Genomic DNA, 22,229 nt, shown 5'->3' with positions numbered 1-22,229 from the left:
CTGCTGGAACGTCCCTGTAGATCTATTATATCCTATACATGACCGAATCTAGGAGTTTACCGTGATATTTCTGAGCTGTTTGTAATTCAACACCAGTCCTGGCACTGCGCAATGCCTAATCCCTTCCCAGAAAATAACTATTTTATCAGCTGCCGGGTACACCTAATTTTCATGTGAGACAGAAAGAAACATTAATAGGTTCTCAAATATCTGTGCTGCTTTTCTAGTAAACCTTCAGAGATTACGACATCCAGCATGTTTAGGGTCTAGAGGACAGTGACTGCTGGCCTTCATGGGAGAAGTTAGTCTCGCATTTACTAGGACTAGGAGGAGGAGGGAGGAAATCCCATGTGGTTCTGTTAGTGAAAGCCTCCCAGGTAGAATGGGATTTGTATAGAGCCGTTACTGTCTGACCTGGCAACTCTCTAGGTGTCCCTTGGTCAAGCAGTTTTTTCCCCAGGGTGGGGGAGTAGCATTTATAAGTACCCACTCGCGCCCAATTCTACTCCCATACAATTCTATGCTATGAGTGGCTAGCCCTCACTAAGCCACACCCCAGAAGCAGGGCCGGACTGGGACTGAAAAGCAGCCCTGGAAACATTTGGAGACCAGCCCCATATAGTTTATCTCGCGGTCGAGCTCTTATACCCACATGCACCCCTAATACATACCCGAGTCACACTTTTTGCCATATAAATAATTATAAAACATTCTTTTATCACATTATTTGTATTAAAATGCCAGAAAGCAAAAATGTTAAAAGGCCCTAATAAATTAAATACATTACACATAATGGGATCAAAACATTTGCTACTGCAAGCATTTTTAGATGGAAAAAGTTCCATTTCATTCAGTGGAAAAAAAACAGTGATCACATTATTCTTCACGATATTCTTGTAAGAAACTTTTATTTCTTTATTAATTCATGTAAACTACTTTTTCATATTTACTAAAAGCTTTGATTGAGAAAAATATGTTTCATGTTTTTATTTCCTTTTATTTGCCAACCTGCCCCCCCAGTTATGAACATCTGCCCCCAGGCTTGCCACTCTGCCCCCAGAAATGCCTTATACCCACCTATATGCCACTCTGCCTCCCTGATATGCCTTATACCCTCCTATATGCCACTCTGCCCCATGATATGCCTTTTAACCCTCTATATGCCACTCTGCCCCATGATATGCCTTATACCCCTCTATGCCAGGGGCATATCATGGGACATAGTGGCATATAGGGGGTTAAAAGGCATATAATGGGACAGAGTGGCATATAGGGGGTATAAGGCATTTCTAGAGGCAGAGTGGCATAAAGAGGGTTAAAAGCCATATCATGGGGCACTCTGCCTCCAGAAAAGCCTTATGCCCCCCCCCCCATTTACCTTATCTGACTTTTGGGAGCTTGGGTGATATCAATCAAAGTATCAAGGGCCTCTGCCCAAATGGCTGATGCTCCAGTGGGTCTAGTGTATTTACATTGGTATCGCTCCTCCCATTAGCATGCCCCTTTTGTGCTGCATCTCACACACTCTACGAACAACAAGACTGATAAAGGGAAGCCATTACAATTCTGTTGAAGTTGGTGCGACAAGAGGCTTCCCTATTAATCATGGAATAGGAAGCATCTCAGAGAGCTATAAACTGACCAAGCCGTCATGTCACTTTCTCTGACTGCTGCTTTGACATGGAAAGCCCCAAAGTGTTCTATCGTAGACTGGTGCAGTTCCTCCCGTACCTGTCTCTGGGAAGCAGTCACACTCTTAGAGAAGGCTGAGGCCTCACCAAGACAATTGCTCTGGCAGCTACTGCTTGTTGTGGCAGCTGTTCTGGGTTTGCTGTTGGCGATAGTGCTGCCAGTACCCCTGAAGAAAAGCTGCATTGCGGCGTGTACATAGGTGTTGATTTATATCAGAATTGGTGAGATGCCCTTACACCTTACCTTGGCTCCCTACCTTATGACATAACTTGCACCTTGATGTGTGCCTACACTCTCATCATCAACAACATATTCTTCCAGTTTGGCACAAGGTGGAATAAAACCCACTCCTACTGCAAGAGTAGACATTCACTATTCTGGACCTAAAATAGATGTTCCTGTCCATCTTTGCTCTGGGGAGTGCTGGCAGTGCTGGCAGTGCTTTTGGTAGCTTGGTAAAACTAAAAAAATAATATATATATAACCCTACATAGGAATTTGACACAGTCCATTGCCTAATTTTGTCACTAATATTTATAAATAAATAATTAATTGTTTTACTACAGATTTTGCTGGTGGCATAAATGGACAACTGTCATAAACGCTACCCAGGAACATTATTATTTGCCATTTGTTTTCTATTTGTTTAGCTGGGGACCCTCATCGTTATCAGAGGTTAATACGAATGCACGAAATTGGTATATTTGTTTAACATAAAATTTGTACGAATCCGAATGCACAGCTTTACCCTATACACCAAAAGTTTTTTTTTGTTTTTTTTAATTGTCCTTAAATCACCTGTGAACATTATTTTTCACCATTATCCTTACTAAACGAGCACATCATTTTTTTTTACTCCTCAATGCTTCACAACATTATGTGGATTTGACAGCATTATGAAACTCATGTGTACAAATCCAGCTGAAGAATTATAGTTAATAAAGAATTGATGCTTTGAAAGGAGAAATAAATAAAGGGGCTTGAGTGTTTTGCCAGGCAAGTCTAGATTATGAGATTGTTGAAAACCCTCCAGGCATTCAAAAAAAGCAAGACACAAGGTTATTAAACCGGCAGCAGCAGGGGGGTCTCAAAATGCATCCCATCATGGGGCTACCTACTACACACTGTGTTCAAATACACGGATCACTAGGGTGCTGCTCAAAGAGCATCAAGGCTTCCATGTAAAAAGTTGATTTAGTGGGGAACCCAGAGACCTATGGCTTCACCAGTATAGATGTCTTATGTCCTGCTCACTACATTCTGACATATTAACCAGGTATAATAGTGTGTCTGAGATAGTGGTCCATAAGCAGAACAGTTTCCCAGCAGTAATGGTAAAGGCTAGTACAGTGAGAGAATTTGAACATGAATGGGATAGACATATGGCTATCCTGAATCTAGGACAAGACCAAGCGTTGATTAAGTTCTGAGTCTTTACATCTGAAAATGGGCCGAATGGATGGGTCGTATGGTCCTTATCTGCTATCAGATTCTATGTTTCTTTATGGTCCATGCAAGAACCAGAAAACAGAATAACGAATCTATGCAGACCTAGACTGATCCCAGGTGATCTGGAACTATAGGACAACCTGGATCTGGAACTATAGGACGCCTATAGGACAACCTTTTTAAATACACATGGCCATTCACACCATTATTCTGCTCCTGTGCAGTCTGGCAATAGATTATCATGAAAATATTATCACAGTTAGACTGTATATTTGCGTTCTCGTCTACCATAACACTGAAATTATTTGTTAAAAAATAAAATAAAATAAATGACAAACAAATAGTGAACCTAAAATATTTTCGCCACATATTTAAGAGCAATAACTGTACATGCGCTATTTTCCATAAAGATGTATTTCTATATATCTCGCAAGCAGATTTCAAATCCTACAAAGCAAGGAATGAATCTAACTTGACAGGCTTTTTTCTTTGATTCTTGTAGCACCCCTGCAGTGCAGGGAGACGGGGCTGAGTGCTGAAAAAAACATAGAATATGCAAACTTTTGATACATTTTTTTAAAATGATTTCACCCATAGCATGGTTTAAGGGAATACGCACATGAAAGCAAATGCCTTACAAATTAGCTGCCCTTTTTGAAACAAACTATTCGGTTGCATTCACTGGCGTCCATTGCAAGAAAATACAGCATTCTAGTTATTTATGCATCTAGATAAATTGACAGTAATTTAGTTTTTTTTATTCATCGGAAATTTGATTTCATTTGTAGAAATTCAAAACCTATTTTAGTATATCCTTCATCTTGAAGATTTTAAATAAGTTCTGGGTTTTTTTGTACTTTCCATCATAACTTTTTTTTCCTGAAATATGTCAGTGTCATAACAAGGTCTAGAAAATAACAGAAATGATGTGAATTATTTACAAGGGGGGAAAAAAGTATATTAACAAAAATAAAGTGCAAATTTTCTTTCCAGTCACTTAAAGTATTCCAGCTATGACCTCAATTAACCCTTCTTATTTTTAAGGGGTGATGTTGAATTGTACAGTGAAAAAATGTGGAAACCTCCTATGGCAATTTAGAATTTCAAAAAAAAAAAAAGTTAACAAGCTCAGGAATATAATGAAAACCAATGCGCGGAGAAACCTAAATGTTAATTAGCCAGTTATTCTACGTAGTGCTAACAATGTGAAAATGCCCATTTTCCAATAGGTTAAATAACTAAAATTGCATTACAGACCCCATGAAAAATATAATTTTTTTTTCCTGTGGGTCAAAATACTAACATTTTATGTAAATGAACAAGTTATTTTTTTTATTAAAAACATGCACTTTGACACCGCTATTGTTGGAAATAACAGGCAATATATTTTTTCATTATTTTTTTTTTCTTAGCCTACTAAATAGTTGAAGAAATTTTGGGTTGTATGTTTAGCAAAACGTTAATATTTACATGATTAGTGATTAATAATAGTGGATTTAATGCCAGAGATCTCTCAAAGAAATTTAATTAAAATCCTACTGAATCCAGCACAATGCCTGGGCCTTTTCTCTTTCTTCAAATGTAATGTAAGAAAGTTTTAATGTTACTGAGAAGAAACCTTCCCCTTGACCAAATGAACCCGCAGGGCTCCTCAGATAAATCGACGGGATCAATAGGAATGAAAAAAAATACACTCTGATTATTTTTATGGACAACGGTCTGCTGAGGACTAGTATCAAATAACGCACATGTAAGCAAATTTTATAAAGCATTTTACATGACAAAAACCTCATAGGTGACAACCGGTATAGGATGACATGGAATTATCCCTGCGCAAAAATATGCGCATTACTTTACTGCAGTTTTAGATGAAAGAATACAAGATGTATATCTTGGGCCTTCTAAAACGTGCCCCTTTATTTTTTTTCCATATGAATGCCTTTAGATGATATCAGAAATTGAAATTTCATTCAAAAGTGGAATTGCAGTATCGTTTATTCCCATCTAAATCTATTTTATACTCACAGTGTATTTCTAGTGTCTGAGTTGCTATTTGAGGTGTGGAGTTCAAAGACACGTGGTCCACCCTGCATCTTATGATGGCACCATCGTCCCTGCGGTCCCCTCGGAAATCCAGGATGCTTACAACAGTGAATGTCTTGCCGTTACTATCTCTTTGTTGGGTTTTTTTCACACCTGTGTAGAGAAAAAAAAAAACAGAGAAGATTTAGAATGACTGAAATTATGTATTTTTATGGTAATCAATCTCCATAGCATCATAACGCTTTGCCATTCTATAATCCAGAATGAAATGCACCTATATGTTCTTCAGTTTTTTGGTAAGGCCCGGACTGGCCATCTGGAAAATTCCCGGTGGTCCGGTGCCTGATGGCATGGGCTACCTATATTTAGAGTCACTCTAATGGCAGATCGTGTGAGTTAAGGTTAAATAGACATGGCAGTGTAAAAGAGTAGCGTATATCCAGCCGATGGCTGCATGTACATAATTTAGTGGCCATTGGTCACTTTTTTGGCCATTGCCTTATTTTGGCCCCTATCTAGCCCTGTAGTTATCAATAATGACTTAATAGTTAAAGAGAGTCGAATAAGAATCTTAAGTGAATATCATTTTTTTCCAGTTATCTGGATAAATGTAATATTTCAGATGGATTACCAGACAAATTATTTATTGACATCTTTAAGTACACCTTGCAGTTTGAAAACATATGATGAGATACAACAGTCTAGATGGCTGTGTTCATGAACAAACATACAGGTTACTGAGAATGCAGACGGACTAAACCAAGCAAGAAACAGAAGCACAGATACTGTTGCTGTACCCAAATCCCACTTTATTTTGGATGCAATATTGACAGTTAATGCTATGCAAACCTGTTTTTACATTACCAGTAGGTCGTACATGTTTTTGTCTGGAATCCTGCTGAAAACTATTCTCTTTCCACTCCAGAAAGCTTATGAATGTGCTTGTTGGCAAGTCCCCCCCCACAGGTAATTTGCTATAAGGCTGGGAAAATAAATGTTATCTATGTGATAAATAGAATTCATTTCTTTATCCCACCATATGTTCTATGTTTCTGGAACCAGGGGTGGATGAAACACTCATTTGGCTTCTTATAAGAGAAAAAGATTGGTGATATATATATATATATATATATATATATATATATATATATATATATATATATATATATATATATATATACACACAACACCGTTCAAAAGTTTGGGGTCACTTAGAAATGTCTTTGTTTTGGAAAGAAAAACAAGTTTTGTTTGGAATGTAAAGTGACAGCCCAGAGTGAGACAACCTACATTAATTTACGAAAATCACCCCTGTTAATACAGTAATTGGTAAATGTTCAGCTTCCACACCAAACTATTGCCCCACATCAATTATCCTCTAGACTGTAAGAGCGCTTGAGCAGGGCCCTCCTCACCTGTTGTCTCTGTAATTCAATTTGGTACATACTACTTGTTATGTCCTGTCTACCCATTGTACATCGCTACGGAATTTGATGGTGCTATATAAAACAATAAATAATAATTATATATATATATATATATATATAGTGGCAAAATATACTTTAGTTTGGTACTTTTGTCCAGGAATCTCTGTTCACACATACTCTCCAAGGTTCTAGAGACAGCTCAGACACAAAGAGTTTTCTAAGAGGATTGGACTGCTTTTATTTGTTCAAGTCAGGCACAACAAAACAAATGAAAATCCTTGCTCTACTGAGCACTAACTATACAGGAATCTCCAGCCTAACTGCGGTTGGAAGGCTTATCCATTTTCCAACGGGGAAACAAGATATTCACAAAGTATTTGGGCATAGCAGAGCACAAAAAATTCGGCAGCTCTCTCACAAAATGTTGATCTCCCCTCCTTAGATCTGGAGGGTATTTATTAGCTGCCTCTCCTATGTGTTGGTATATGCAGATTAACAAAAATGAGAGTGTGTTGGAACTCCCGGGACTAATAAATATATATTATATATATATATATATATATATATATATATATATATATATATAAATATTCCCTCTGTTATAAGCGTGTGTGTATAAACAGAAGCGTATGAAGCCATTTTACTGATGATCCCAGGTAAAAATACGAACCAGAAAGTTCTCTACTTTGCTTTTCGTTCATTGACCTTTTGATAACTGAGACCATGTCCCCGGGTTTATTGCTTTCTGAGCACTGCTCCTCAGTCTTGTGGTTTCTAAATTACACAAAAAAGCGTAAAATGCTAAAATACATACTATTACCTTTAGTAAAAATAATAAGTTATGAACTGTTTATTGATATTTTATTAGTTCAGTAAAGTGCATCCTCATTACATTTTTTTTTGTCGAACTACTGTTTTGAAATATATTCCAACAGTATAAAACTCTACTGGGATCATATATGCCCCGAGTGCCCTAATAAAAAAATTAAATGCAGACAGTTTCAGTTTATATATTCCCTAAGGGAAAAGGAGATAACCTACATAAAAGAATGAGAATTCAATTTCAGCATGCCTAACAAAATAAAAGGCTTTATACTCGCTTTAACCCACTGAATGCCTGATAAAATGCAATGTATGTTGGACCAAAATGAGAACGGAGATAACTATATTGACTGGCGAAATATAAACCTTCACGTGAAATATTATTATTCTTAGAGGATCTCAGGTATTTAGCACAAGGAATTACTCAGCACCGTAAAGTTACCGTATAACCTGTGACTGGCTTGAGCATCAGAACTTGTGAGAAACTCATTTGTAACTTGGTCACCTTGAGTTATCTGCAAGGTCACCTTCAGAGCAGTCCTTAGTCCTCATCAAAATCTATGAAAAGTCAACTAATGCATATCTGGGAAGAGGAGCCCAGCAATGGAGCAAGTTGGTGGGGTAAGACCAGTTGCATGGGGGGCAGAACTATCCCACGATAGAATATGTTTGCCTGTAGGTCAAATGCCACCCTGAAGCCTGTTAATTAGCTTTGGTTCCTGTAGCCTATTGGCCAATACCAGAGAATTACGGGTCCACTTATATTGGTTTAACCAGAATATGGGACTTGAAAACAAACAAAATATAGTTGTATGACAGGTGAGAAACACTTGGATAATAACTCTCTGTAGCCTGCTTACTATACAATCTCTAGTCAATATCTGATCTTATAAATGACCCTATAATTTTCCAAACAGTATTGAATATCCCTTCGATATTTGCCTCCATCAATTCTGTATTAGTCAACATTTTGTATTACAAATATATCACAAAGCGTTTAATTATTTTTAAAAAATACACCACTTTTTTTTTTTTTTAAAGAGAAACCATTTTAAGACATCACGTGGTCTCCTGGATTTTCTGCCCCAGCTTGTTCTTTTGTTGTACTGTCCAAACTGTCTTGGATATAACCTTGTTTTAATGCAGCCAATTCAGAAAACGTTAGCTATACAGTTGAACCCATTGGACCCAATCTAAGATACACCCTCGGGCGTTCGGATAATTTACTCACAGTGTATCAGGCTTGATAAATGAGCATTCACGTTGACAGTGGAGTTACTGAACGCCCTTTGTATCTTAGCCGGACAAAATAATAAGATGCACTGACTGCTTAGTGATAATTGCTTACAATCAAATGTTAAAAGCAAGCAATTTTAAGGATTCAAACTCCTGATTGAAACAGGAGAGATCCAATCTTTCAGATTTTACTGCCTCCAAAAGTAATTGGGTAAACAGAAAGCATATTTTATACAATGATTTCAATAACGTTGTGCAATCGAGAACACCGTGGGCAAGAAACACAATTCATAACCTCTGCGGAGGACTTAAACCTTTTTTGCATAGAAATACAATAACGTTATATGAGGATAACACTGTGTTGCTCTATTAGAATCTTAAGCTTAAGGAGCAGGGATTTCACACTGATTTAAAGTGAAAACATCTCCATTTTTGACTGTTGGCTTATTTAAGTCACGTTCTCCCGTAATGTTTATTTATAAGTTTACACAAATATATTGCTCCATTGCTTTCCTTTGTATTATAATGCAAAACAAAATCTTCAAAACATGATTAACATTGTACGTGTAAATATGCGATTAGAAAAGGGACATAGTCATTGAATTTATGGCAGGCGGTGTCATGGGATGATGTGCAATTAATGGCAAAATAAATAATTCTCCTATGATTTAAAGAGCGTTGTCCTTGAAATTCAGTCCCCCGTTATAAAGAATATACATGAGGGAGTAACACAGGAAAGGCTAACTCAGGACAGGAGCGTCACACAGTCCTCATAGCCTTTAGAGAAGTTGCGTAGATAATTTATCTTTTGGAAAACTTTGAAGATTGAGATCACAAATATAAAACACAACTCTTCTGCAATTTTTTGCACACACTTCGGCTCACGGGTCTAAGTTCGGCTTAGTATTGGGAAACCTAGAATCGGTGGCTGCGGTTGTAACATTTACTCTAGTCTGCCATACCTGGGAACTTAAATGATCGGACCATAAGCTACTCGGATATTAAACATTTTAATAGTTAACCACTTGTACTGAGTTACTAATAATGCCAGTGAAGAAAAGTCTAAAAAGTCTTTATGGAACCTATTGCTTACAGAAGATAAAGATGTTTGAATTAAATTACCTATATTCAAGTTAAGAGATTTCAACACTAATTTATCAGAGAAAAAAGAATCAAATGGTCGGGCTCTCATATCTGAGCCCAGAAAGGGATCTTTAAACTCTACGACCTAAAGAATTGTTTCTATTAACCCCAAGACTCTGTGATTGGAGGAAAAAAAACTCAGATTCACGGGTGAATCTCGAGAGATATAGTTTATCACAACACCAAGCTAGGATTCATTGGGTTACTCCATCAATCATGGATCACTGGGTGAGAGTGATGAAGCACCTAATCCACAAAGGTGGAATCAGAGCGTGGGTAATATTTTACCGAGTCAAACAATTGGAAGCCACTCAGTAACTTCAAACAAATCATGATTCCATAAACACTCAAGATGAAGGTATAGCTATATCTGTAAATGTTAAGACTTTTGATAATCTACTTTGTCTAAAGAACATGGTTGTCCTTATTACAATTATTATTATTACTAATAGTGTTATAATCATTATTATTATACCCTGGGCTATGACGTATTATTTATCTCTTATAAATATTACTTTAATATCAGCTTTGCCCATCCTTGAACTACATCTCACTTTTCTGTTCACAATGCATTGCACACGGTAATCTTTGGTGTTAGAAGTCAATTGCGAAAGCATTATGTGATGTATAATAACACAAAGCATGTGTAAGGCACGGTTTTGGGTGAAAGCTCCTGCGGCCGTGTCAGATAAGCTATTTTATTTTATTATGAGTGGAATCTAAAAATCATACAGCAGACAGACTGATGAAATGGTCTAAATTTAAAGTGGATCTAAATCTCTCGATGATCTGCAAGCTGTCTCGCATCAGCGGTAGCTCTGGGGTCAGACAAATTTCCTCAAAATGTATTAATGTTCACCATGGGGAAATTATTATCCTTTACAAAATTGCAACTCTGGCATGTTAAGGGTAGCATGTGGAGTAATACAGCTGTATATACACATTGTTTAATATATGGTGTGTGTTTGTGTATGGATATATATATATATATATATATATATATATATAGGCAGTGCAGTCCCACTTTGGCATAGTGGTGGGCTAAGCACCATATATAGCCATATATTGATGCTCATTATTATATAGAAACACACAAATATACACACACACACACACACACACACACACATACATAAACACACTCACGCTAACAACAACATTCATTACATGGATATATTTGCATACTAAAGAAATGTTACAATGTATGTCCATACAAGGTATATTTTTTTGGCTGGTAAAAACTAAAGAGCATTCCTCAAACCTTTTGGTTTGTTACTGTATCAGTACACTCGTAATATAAAGTTTATAGTTTTGATGAGGCTATTTTTATAAAGCCACAAATCCTCTATTATGCACTTTTTTTTATCCAAGTGTTCTTTCTTGCAGACTAAATTTTTAAATCGTCATACCTTAAAATATGTAATTCACTTGGATTTCCATTTTAGTTCAAACAGCATAATGGCTAGGATAATGTATCATTTCTAATTATTGTGTTATTATTGTAGCATTCTGTCTGCTAGGTATTAAATAAAAGTATAAAAATGCATTTTGATTAAAATATCTACTTGGTGAAGTCAAGAATAAAAAGCAACTAATGATGATTAATCATTATTATATTTTATATTTTCATAGTTTTATGTAGAATTGTACAATGACAAAATTAACATATTTAAGTAATTTGTAAATTATTATTTTTATTGTGAAATATTTTTATAATATATATAATTTATTTTGTATTGATAAATATATAACATGCATTTTTACCTTGTATTTCCTTGTCATTTTTAAACCATGTTAGATTTGCAGCAGGTTTGCTCCCAGAAGTCTTACAGGTCAGTTGAATGGATTCTCCTTCCATGACCGGTGACGTAAATCCAGAAATATGAGGCTTTTCTGGGACACCTTAAAGAATGAACAATATTATTAGTTGTAATAATCTGAAAACGCTTAATCAGACACTATTAGAATATAGAAATGGGTATGTAGGAGTCTGCATTGGACCTTTAATATAAGAAAAGAAAATATGTAAAATAAAAAAGATAAAACAAAGCTATTTCAATGTTATAAAAACATAAAGCATGTTGAAATAGTTTAAAAATGTTAACAGCAAATAAGCAAATGAAATAAATGTGTTTTGTAAAAAAAATAAACTTTGAAGCTCTCTTTGATATTTAAATAGCGAACTGTTTAAAAAATGTATTTTTTTTTCTTTAGAAAATATTGTATTATGTCGCAACATTAGTTCATACAGAGGATTTAGAGACACATTTACACTTTGAATCCAAAGATGGGTCTCCACGGAAAAGCATTAAGCCGAGGAAGTTATTATCCTGAAATACTGTGCTTAGAATGGGTATTTTTTGTCCTTAATGGCAAACTTGTAAAGATTTTTTTGTAAAATAGTCTCTGTGGGACTTAAAAAAGCCAGCTTTCAACATACTATGCACAAAAACCAATTCACTAGCTGGATTAACTATAATATGACTGGCATCCAGCATTAGTCCTATTAAGTGAAAGAGCCTGGTATTCTAAAATAAGTGAAGTTCGGGCAAAAAAAAAAAAAAATCAATCTTTAAAATTGTATAACAGGTTAGGAACATAGGCGTATGTGCAATAAACTATAACAATTTCATCTGATTCAGCTGCAGACATTCAATGAATCTCATAAAGTGTGGCATTTAAGAGTTGCTTCTTGGGTTTCTCTATGAATCTTTTTGATTTTTCGTGTCACTGAAACTCTTATAGGTAAAAAAAAAACACAGATCATTTAGAGTAAGATATAAATGGTGAAGTGAACCCAATAAAACAAGAAAAAATAATGGTGAATTGGAGAAATGGCAAGAGCTAAAGAAAAATACAAGGTTAAGACAAAGCAAGTAGCTCAGAGGTCTTTTTTTAATTTTCACGTTTTACGACAGCTGTTTCTTTCGAAAAATATAGTTGAAAGGTTTAGGAAGAGATGCCCCCAGAATCTAATCCCTTGAGTGTCTAAGAACATGTATTGTATTGCATATAAAGTATGCAATACGTTGTACACATTTATCTTTTGGGAAAGGATGAACATGTTCTGGACCCTGTTGGGACAGGGGGTATCAATTTTTGAACTGTGGTACTTGTATCTTTTATAGCTTTGCCCTGATGTAGAAATTTTTTAAAAAAACCCAGAAGAGGAAATCTGATTCCCAAACCAATCCCAAAAATCAGATTTTTTTTTCTTATACTGAATATGGTAACAATGTAGTATTTAACATTGGGTTATGGTCCAAGATTCATTAAGCAATAGTACATTGACATTTTTTTGACTGCTAAAATAAATATAAAAGCCTAAATATAAAAGCTTTCTGTACCTGCTGACCCTTAACTATCCAAAGCTTTCCCTTCCCCCTTTATTACTGGAATTGATAAAAACTATAGGCCCCCTTTTTATGTTCATAAATAAAGATGAAGTTATGTAATAATACATATGACATTTTTCGGGCTGCAGCTGGACCTTTTTTAATGCTTTATATATGTAGAAATTTCTGTAGAACTCAGTAAGGAAGTTTATCTCAGTAAGAAGTTATCTATGTGTTCTAGTTCCTATGTAAAAATACAGTAGATTCCATAGCACAGTTACAAATAGGAGAGAAAACACAATAAAATTGGCAATATACAAAATGGTCAATAACATTAACACAAATTAAGACATACTGGTAAAGGAGAAGAATATATGGCCCTACTCTTGCAATCTCAAAAAAGAGGGCCAAGGGGAAATGAGGCACAAGATGAGGACTCCTTTACTGCACATTTACCGCACTTTTTTTTATATTGCAAACCTACAGTTGTACTTCAATGTACTGCAGCTTTATTGCATTTGTAGTTCCTTACAAAAATAACTGCTGTAAAACTGCAGTACAGTGAAGTACAAATGCAGTAAAACTGCAGTAAATGTGCAGTAATACTGCAGTAAAAGTGCAGTATTGCAGTTTTTTCATGTCCAAAAAACTGCAGTATTACTTCAGAAAAACTGCAGTCATTTTTTCGTAAGGGATAGTCACACGGTTCACATTTAGAAGCTATCAAAATATCCCATGCTATTAAAAAAAATTATATATATAATAAAAAAAATGAAAATAGACACACAGTGGGCAAATATAGTGGTTTGGTTTAGTGTTGAAAATGAATCTCATATCAATTATTGTTAATGGCTATAGGGAGCTGTACTTACCAAGAACAGTAAGAAAGGCCTTGGAAGTTTTGACAGGCATAGTAAATAAGGAGCATGTGTATTGCCCTTCATCTGACAGAGACACATCACTGATGCTAATGCTGAGTTCATGCCAGGAAGCTCGAATCAGTTCAATCCTGTTGTCCCTCAGGGCTGAAAAAAAATATGACATTGTCAAACACATTAGACAGAGCAATAGGAAGGACGCTGCATGCAGGTTCATACAAATCAATGGGTAGCACGCATTTGAAATGGATGTTCTTGTATTGGTCTAGGAGTAGACAGGTCACGCACATATTGGCATACTTGTATTTTATTTTGTTTGCAGTACTTTGTCAGGTGGAGAGCTTTTGTCACTTTTTTGACCAACGTAAGCATACTGAGTCTGCAGATAGATGCCATTCTTAGATTCACTCGTATAAATCATTGCTATCCCTATCCTGCACTGAAGAGATCTAACAATAAGGCTTCCACAATCAGTACATGCAAAATATATAAAAGACAGGGACCAAAAATAATGTAGTATATCAAAAGTCATATTATTTATTTAATATCATCCTCGGTTAAGGGAGAAAAAAAAACACTCAATGCATTTAAGCAGTGAGTGCAATTTTCACTGAGAATTATATGACATTTTATTTATTATATTTGATATACTATACTATTTTTTGATCCCTTGTATCTTTTATACATTTTGCATGTACTCATTAGGGAACCCTTACTGATATCATGCATTTTTTCCTTAAATCTTTCCATCTGATGTCATTTTTATTTTTACTAGCCAATGTAAACCTTTTAAAAAAAAAAAAAAATGTTGAATTTAATGTTACTGTCGAGACCTCAAATTTAGTTTCTGAGTATCAGAATGATGTTTACCCCAGTGCTAGGTTTATCATCAAAAGATGTCCTAAGCACAGAATGTATCTCATTAAAGAGTATACTGTATAAAAATAAGCATCCCCTTTAAGTCATTACAAATACACCTTAAGCAAAAATGCAATAATGCCTGCATATTGTACTTATATCCAATTAGTGTATTTTACAGAACTGCATAGAATTTAAACAATGGAAATCTGAACAACTTTTGTCCATTTTGGAATAATATAGGAATCCTTTTGTGTTTAATAATGAAACACATTTCCAGCATCCATGTAGCATAATTACTAAATATCCTATTTGGTCGACAATAAAACATCACCCTATCCATAATAATGTTGGCAGATTTTATTGGGAGTCATTATGTCACATTATTCAGCTGCTCGAATAATTTCATCTCTTTTTCTATAATTTGGATTAAGTGAATGGGAGTTAAGGGTTAACAATCTATCTGCAATGCATGTAAAAAAGGTAATTTCTGGTGAAGCTTCGTATCCGACATCTTATTAACAAAAAGACCTCAATCATCAATGCACAGATCACAAGGGAATTACCTGAAACATCCCCAAAGCACCATAGTCAACCATGCTTAGCTGAAATTCATTGGCATTTATAGGAATAGCATAACTGAATCAAAACCTGAAATATAATCTATAACATAAAGCAGAACGGTGATAAACATAATTAGCGTACAGTTCACTTATTCTAATTTGAAGCATTGCTTGCTCTCATTAAGAGGAATATCATTCCTGGGCTTGCTAAAAAGCTTGTGAATATCTGATTGGAGGATAATAATGAAAGAACAAACAAGAAATCTGCAAATTGTTGCTTTTTGGTGAAGTACAGCTTCAGTGATAAAAAAGAATTATAAATACCAGTTTTCTTTAGGAAGAGTTGGGCAAGGTTCATTATGGGATTAACCACAAAGTATCTAACAGTGGTCTGAGGCCACAGGTAGGAAAATAGGAGCACGCATGCTCAGCGTGGCCCTCTGTATGATGGATTACGTAAAAATGTACAAACATAGAATCTTTGACAGCAGCGAAGAACTGTTTGGCCCATTTAGTCTGCCCATGGCAGCCTTAATTCACTCAATCTTGGTAGATAAATGTTGCCCTTTTAACATATGGCCGTGGTAAGCGGGATAGTACAAAGACTACAGCCCATTCCCACACCCCATCATATTGGCCTAGGCCTACGGTGGCAGTCCTAGTAAGTCTGAAACACCTTTAAGTGGTCCAATGGTTAAAGAAAAGCAGCTCTAACGCTTTAGACATATTGGAACGTCTTCCTGTGGTTGATAACTACCGCATACATCTTATGTTTCTAGAGAGGTTTATTAATTTTTACCAGATATTTAAACACTTGCACATGCACAGAGTGCCATTTTTAGTAGTGTCTTGAAAAGAAAGTGAATGGTTCGTATTTTTCATTTCCCTTGGTTTCAAAAAGTTACTGGCCATTTAGGCTAATGATCACACCACAAAACTTTCTGGCTCCAGCTACCTGGAGCCCACCCTTGCGAGATGCGAGTAGGAGGTCCCGCTGTCAGTGAGCGGTCCCGGGACACAAGCAATTGTTAGAAGATATGTGGGTAGGAATGGGGTGTTCCGCAACACCAAAGCATAGCATTGCCCAAAATGTCTTGGTATGCTGAAGGGGAAATATCAAGACATTTTGGACAATGCTATGCTTCCAACTTTATGGGAACAGTTTGGGGAAGGGCCTTTTTTATTCCAGCATGACTGTGCCCCAGCGCACAAAGCAAGCTCCATAAAGACATGGTTGGATGAGCTTGGTGTTAAAGAACTTGACCGGCCTGCACAGAGTCCTGACCTCAACCCCATCAAACACCTTTGGGATGAACTGGAATGGAGATTGCGAGCCAGACCTTCTTGTCCATCCAACATCAGTGCCTGACCTCACAAATGCTCTACTGGATGAATGGGCAAAAATGCCCACAAAACTCTCCAAAATCTTGTAAAAAGCCTTCCCAGAAGATATTATTAATGTCTATGTATTTAGAATACAATGTCATAAAATTCCCTGTTGGTGTAATGGTCAGGTGTCCATATACTTTTGTCCATATAGTGTGTGCATATGTATATATCAATACATATATATATATATATATATATATATATATATATATATATATATATATATATATATATACATATATATATATATATATATATACACATACACTTAATAATAAAATAAAATAATAAAATATGAATTTTCAAACCTTCACTTTGTTATATATGTAATACAAAATATTAAAAATGATATTCATAAGTATTAATTGACGTATATGTTTATAGAATCAATACACATTATGTGATTAACATAATATGTAATTGCATTGTTTCACTCAAAAGTGAAATACATTTTGAGTTTAGATTAAAACTTTCGTTTTATGCACAAAGAACTGAGGCTCTGATAATTACAATACATATTAAACTCAAAGTTTGCCAAAGTGCTTATTTTGCATGACACCTGCAGCACAATTCAATTCAAATTCTATTGCGCTCTTCAATTAATATTCCAAAGAATGTAATAATTCTGTTTTTCACATTGCAAACATCTCACATAAGGCAGAACGGAAAAGAAAATAGCTGGTATAATAATCTTTGGTGTACAATTTTGTTTTGACATTGTGCTTTTGAGGTGTAATTTTTATCAACTACAAAATAGGTTCCTAAAAACTATATTTTAGAAATGAAGAACAGTAGCTTGATGAACCAAAAAAAAAGCTGCTCACAGCGTGAAACGTAGGTTTCTGTCTGTAGGAATGCGTTCTATCTGCTTTAATGGATTTTACCAGTGTGATATTTGTCACTATTGATAGATAACTATTATGATCTGATGAATAATGATAATAGCATAGGAAACCGTTTATAGATCCACTGAATCATGGAGTTTTTACATTACTATTGGTAAAATATATTTAGAGCTTAAGCCTCAGAATAAGAAGAATATAGAAACACATACAAAAGTACTCTATGTAAAATTGTGTTAATTCAATGAAAACTTAAAGGAACGACATTAAATAAAAAAGTATCTATCCCAATTTTGGGGAGAGGTCAGAGGGTTTCTGAAGCTCAGTACAACCATTTTGCAGCTCAGACCTTAATTACATTAATGCCAGGATGACACAATATATTGGCCCATTGCTTTAGTGGAGACCTCGCCTCTGACCATGAGGTGTTTTGGTTTGGGTACATCAAATGATGAGGGTAATGTTAATGTTCAAACCCATAAGGTATTAAAGGTGCTCTTCCACATTTTTTCCCAACATTTCTAAATTCTTATATTTGTATGTACTAATAAGGAATGCATCTACAATAATCGTATTAATTGTAATAAATACCATATCGTTTTGCTGTATTTTCTTGTTGAATACATTTCAGTTGGGCCTCTTACTCCTCGTTTGTCTTCAGGGCTCAGCCTTCCAATCTCCAACATCATTGAATCGGCGTTACCTTTAAGCTCTTCTAATCATACAGAACACCTCACTCAATCACACTCGCTGGCCCTCACTGAGTAAATGGGAATTTGTAAAACTTTGCTGTTTCACATGCAGGAGTATGAAAATGGCCGGTAAGATTGGCTCTAGGTGGTCAGACCGCTTTGATCTAATACATACAATTACGTACACTTCCTGCACATGCTCAGTAGCATGTTAAAGTAAGGGGGAGCTCAGCTCCTATTAAAATCAAAGGAAGTAGTGGCAGCCAATCACATTAATGTAAGGTGAACATTGCCATTCCACTATAATACATGCTGCCGCTGCCAATGCTCCCTTTAGGTCTTAGCTCTCAATGATTTCAATGGAAGTGCCACAAAGCACACACAGGAAGTGTACTTAAGTATGCTTCCTTATACAGTTGCTAGTTTCAGTAGCGGCAGACATTGCATTCTTTCATCAGACGATTTAGTCACACAAAAAACAGTACAGAAATGTTTAATTTTCAATGGCAAAGAAAATGTTCAAAAAACTATACATGGTACGCTATTTATATGTATATATTCATGTATATATTGTATAGGTATGGGAGAGAAACACAGGTAGCTGCAGATACACTTTACTGTACGGGCAGTGTCTCTATTTTGTGTTAAAGAAGAACTTAATCAAAAAGGCAGTTTCATGGAGGCTCGCTATTCAGAAAAATCACTATTTTGCTAATCTTTCATGAGTGCTTCTCTGCTTTTATTAGAAATAGCAGCTTAGTGTTAAATCTGGCTGTTATGAAACAATTTCCAAATATGCAGAGATGATTATAACTCTTCATGTTTTGGAGATACGCAGTAATTCATGTGGTTAAACACTCACTATACTATCTTTCTACGAGACACAAGTCCGCTTTCCCAAGCAGAGGCACTCTCTGAGCAGATCTATCCCAGCTAAATCTCTACAATCTGATATGTATTGTTATTATAGATTTATTGTTCTGCTACAGCAACTTTTAAATAAGCTTTATAATGAAAGCTGTATCGGTGCATATGTGTTATAGATCAGCCTATTCCCTAACATAGAAACATAGAATTTGACAGCAGATAAGAGCCATTCAGCCAATCTAGCTTGCCTATTTTCCTGACGTAAAGCATCAGACCCTATTAAGCCCTCGGTTTTATTGTAGATTGAAGACAGCTTTATGCCTATCACATGCATGTTTAAATGTCCTCACTAAAGTAGCCTCTACCACTTCTGATGGGACGCTCTTCCATTTATCTACAACCATCTTGGTAAATTAAAACCTCCTTTCATGACCTATAGTTTTAGACTATGACCTCGTGTTCTAGCATTTCTCCTTCATTGAAACAAGCCTCCTTCCTGTACTGTGTTGAATTCCTTTATGCATTTAAATGTTTCCATCTCATCCCCTCTCCCTCCAGCATATACATATTGAGTTCCCTAAGTCGTTCCTGATAATTCTGATCCCGCAAAACATTCACCATTTTAGTAGCTCTCCACTCTACTCTCTGATATGTCAACATCCTTCTGGAGATGAGGTCTCCAGAATGGTACATGGGGTCTAACTTGGGACACACTAAGAATAAAGAGATATGCCTTAAAGTGTAAAGGACGGTATTATAAAACAATCCACTACAGAAACTAGAAATGGTTACAAATATAGCCAATTATTTCATAATAATTATTTAATTTAAAGCTCCACCTTCTCTGCTAAGGATAAAATGTAATACTTTTATCACTAAATGCAATATCAGAAACATTAGTCCTAGTACTGTTGAATACCCAAACCTCTCACAGAAATAACTCTTTACTTGTCTAAAATATTGCTTTAGTCATCATTTTTGCTGGAAACACTTAACCATCATGTAACACAAAAAGCTGACGCTGATAGGCTGTTGCCATAGAAGATAAAAAGCAAAAAAAAAAAGATTGTTAACGTTTTTTTTATGTGATTAAAATGACAGATGCGATCCGATTTATTTAACATACCAATTGTAATTAAAGTTTTGTCTAAATGGTACAGCAGCATTAATGGGAAATACAATTACTGATATATTTTTTAAACTATTTTGAAATATGTAATCTTAGAGACCAAAAATATATTTTATTTCTTGTTTTATGTTTTTTATTGTGTTTTATTTTGGTAAAATTGATAGATGTAACGTGCTGATCTAATTTACCGATCACTTGCCCTGATCTCCGGCAGCCAATAAGCTACCATTACTCCTGAGCTAACTGGAAAGCTCTGGTTTATTTCGAATCCCTAATATTCCCTTGAAAGTGCAGGAACCTGATAAATTCCACTTAAAGTATTAGCATTTAAGAATGTCTTTTATATTACATATTATAGTTTAATACAAATGGATGTGTCATGTTTGAATAAGCAAGCAAACCAATTTAAAGGATTGTTCATGGGGATATAACTTTTAGTCTCCAAAATAGAAAGAAAAAAAAAAAGCCAAGAGAATTGAAGCAATAATATATAATTATCAGAAAAGACTAATTTTGACAAATTACGTGGTATGGATGAATACACATTAATGACACACTTCTAACATACAATGGAAACTCGGAGCAGGGGGTATAGAATGAATACTGCGGCGTGACAAAAGTGTATGCCTTTAAGGGGCAAATAAATTAATCTGTGTGATCCACAGTATAGTTACTAGCAAGCTTCTGAAAGATACTAAGATTCAGGGGCAAGCATGGAAATAATATTTCCCAAGACTGATCTATGGACTTCCAGCTGATCTCTATGAATAGTTTTTAATGTCTGTTTAAAAAAATACACATCTTAGAACATATTAACACAGAGGTGTTTTTCACTAAAGGGAGAGTTGTCAGGAGAGTTGGGGTTTTAAGTCTCTCAGCCAACGCTGGTAAGTTTTTCCAGCAAATGCTGAGCTGTTCAGAAATCTGACTTATTTAACTATACATTATACAGGGCCTAAGCCCACTAAGGGATTTTCATTATGAAATACTTCATTAGACAGGAAAAAAAAGCATGCATTCTCATGTGTAAGTGTGCTGTGCTGTTGCAAGAAGCATGGCTCCCTTCTGTGGGCTATCATGCTCATTACATCAGCAGGGGAAGTTGATCATGACATCTTGTAGGGTGTTCTGTTATGACATCACGTTGTTTTTGCTCTAATATGTTGGTTAGCATCAGGGCCGGCCTTAGGGGTGTGCGACCTGTGCGACCGCACAGGGCGCCATGGTTGCAGGGGCGCCTGACAGGGACTTAGATTAAAGCATCGTTTTTTTTTTGTTTTTTTTTTTAAACTTTATTTAACATCATTGATGTTAAATAAAGTTTAAAAAAAAAACCGATGCTTTAATCTAAGTCCCGGTCAGGGGCGCCGAGCGGTTGCTCGTGAAGTTCTCGGCAACCGCTCGGCGCCCCTTACTCTCCGTGACTCCGTCGCGGTGCCAGCATCTCATGTTGAGCGCCGGACTATACCGGCGCTCAACATGAAATGCCGGCAGAGCGAGAAGACGGATGCCTCCCGCTCTTACCGCAGGACTCCGGCAACAAGGTAAGTGGGGGGGGGTAGCTTGAAGGGGCAGAGGGGGGGGTAGCTTGAAGGGGCAGAGGGGGGGGTAGTTTAAAGGGGCAGAGAGGGCGGGTAGTTTGAAGGGGCAGAGAGGGGGGGTAGTGAGGGGGGGCGCCAGAGGAGTAGTCCGCACAGGGCGCCACAACGCCTAAGGCCGGCTCTGGTTAGCATGTTGGATAAGGAACTCAAATGCTAATCAAACTGAATTTGCTCTGGAGTCTAATTGAAGTGAAATCACAGTGTCAAGGAGTAATGGAATCCCAGCCTTCACGGAGAGCTAAGGATAAAGTTTAATGCATTTT

The 22,229-nt window shown here is 36.1% G+C and overlaps 1 protein-coding gene across 2 annotated transcripts in view; it reads right to left on the bottom strand.

Moving 5' to 3' along the window:
- CADM2 (cell adhesion molecule 2) overlaps positions 1-22,229 on the bottom strand; it is a 616,782-nt gene that overhangs the window by 79,614 nt on the left and 514,939 nt on the right. For both annotated transcript variants that reach the window (XM_053456894.1, XM_053456895.1), the window contains exons 4-6: positions 14,020-14,172; positions 11,577-11,714; positions 5,167-5,337 (exon numbers count right to left, since the gene is read on the bottom strand). In XM_053456894.1, coding sequence (XP_053312869.1) covers positions 5,167-5,337; positions 11,577-11,714; positions 14,020-14,172 — 462 coding nt within the window. The remainder of the gene's footprint in view (positions 1-5,166; positions 5,338-11,576; positions 11,715-14,019; positions 14,173-22,229) is intronic.

Source organism: Spea bombifrons, chromosome 2, assembly GCF_027358695.1.
Source record: "Spea bombifrons isolate aSpeBom1 chromosome 2, aSpeBom1.2.pri, whole genome shotgun sequence".
Classification (NCBI taxonomy): domain Eukaryota; kingdom Metazoa; phylum Chordata; class Amphibia; order Anura; family Pelobatidae; genus Spea; species Spea bombifrons.
Note: the sequence above shows the minus strand (reverse complement) of the source record. Positions and strands in the feature narration are given on the sequence as shown.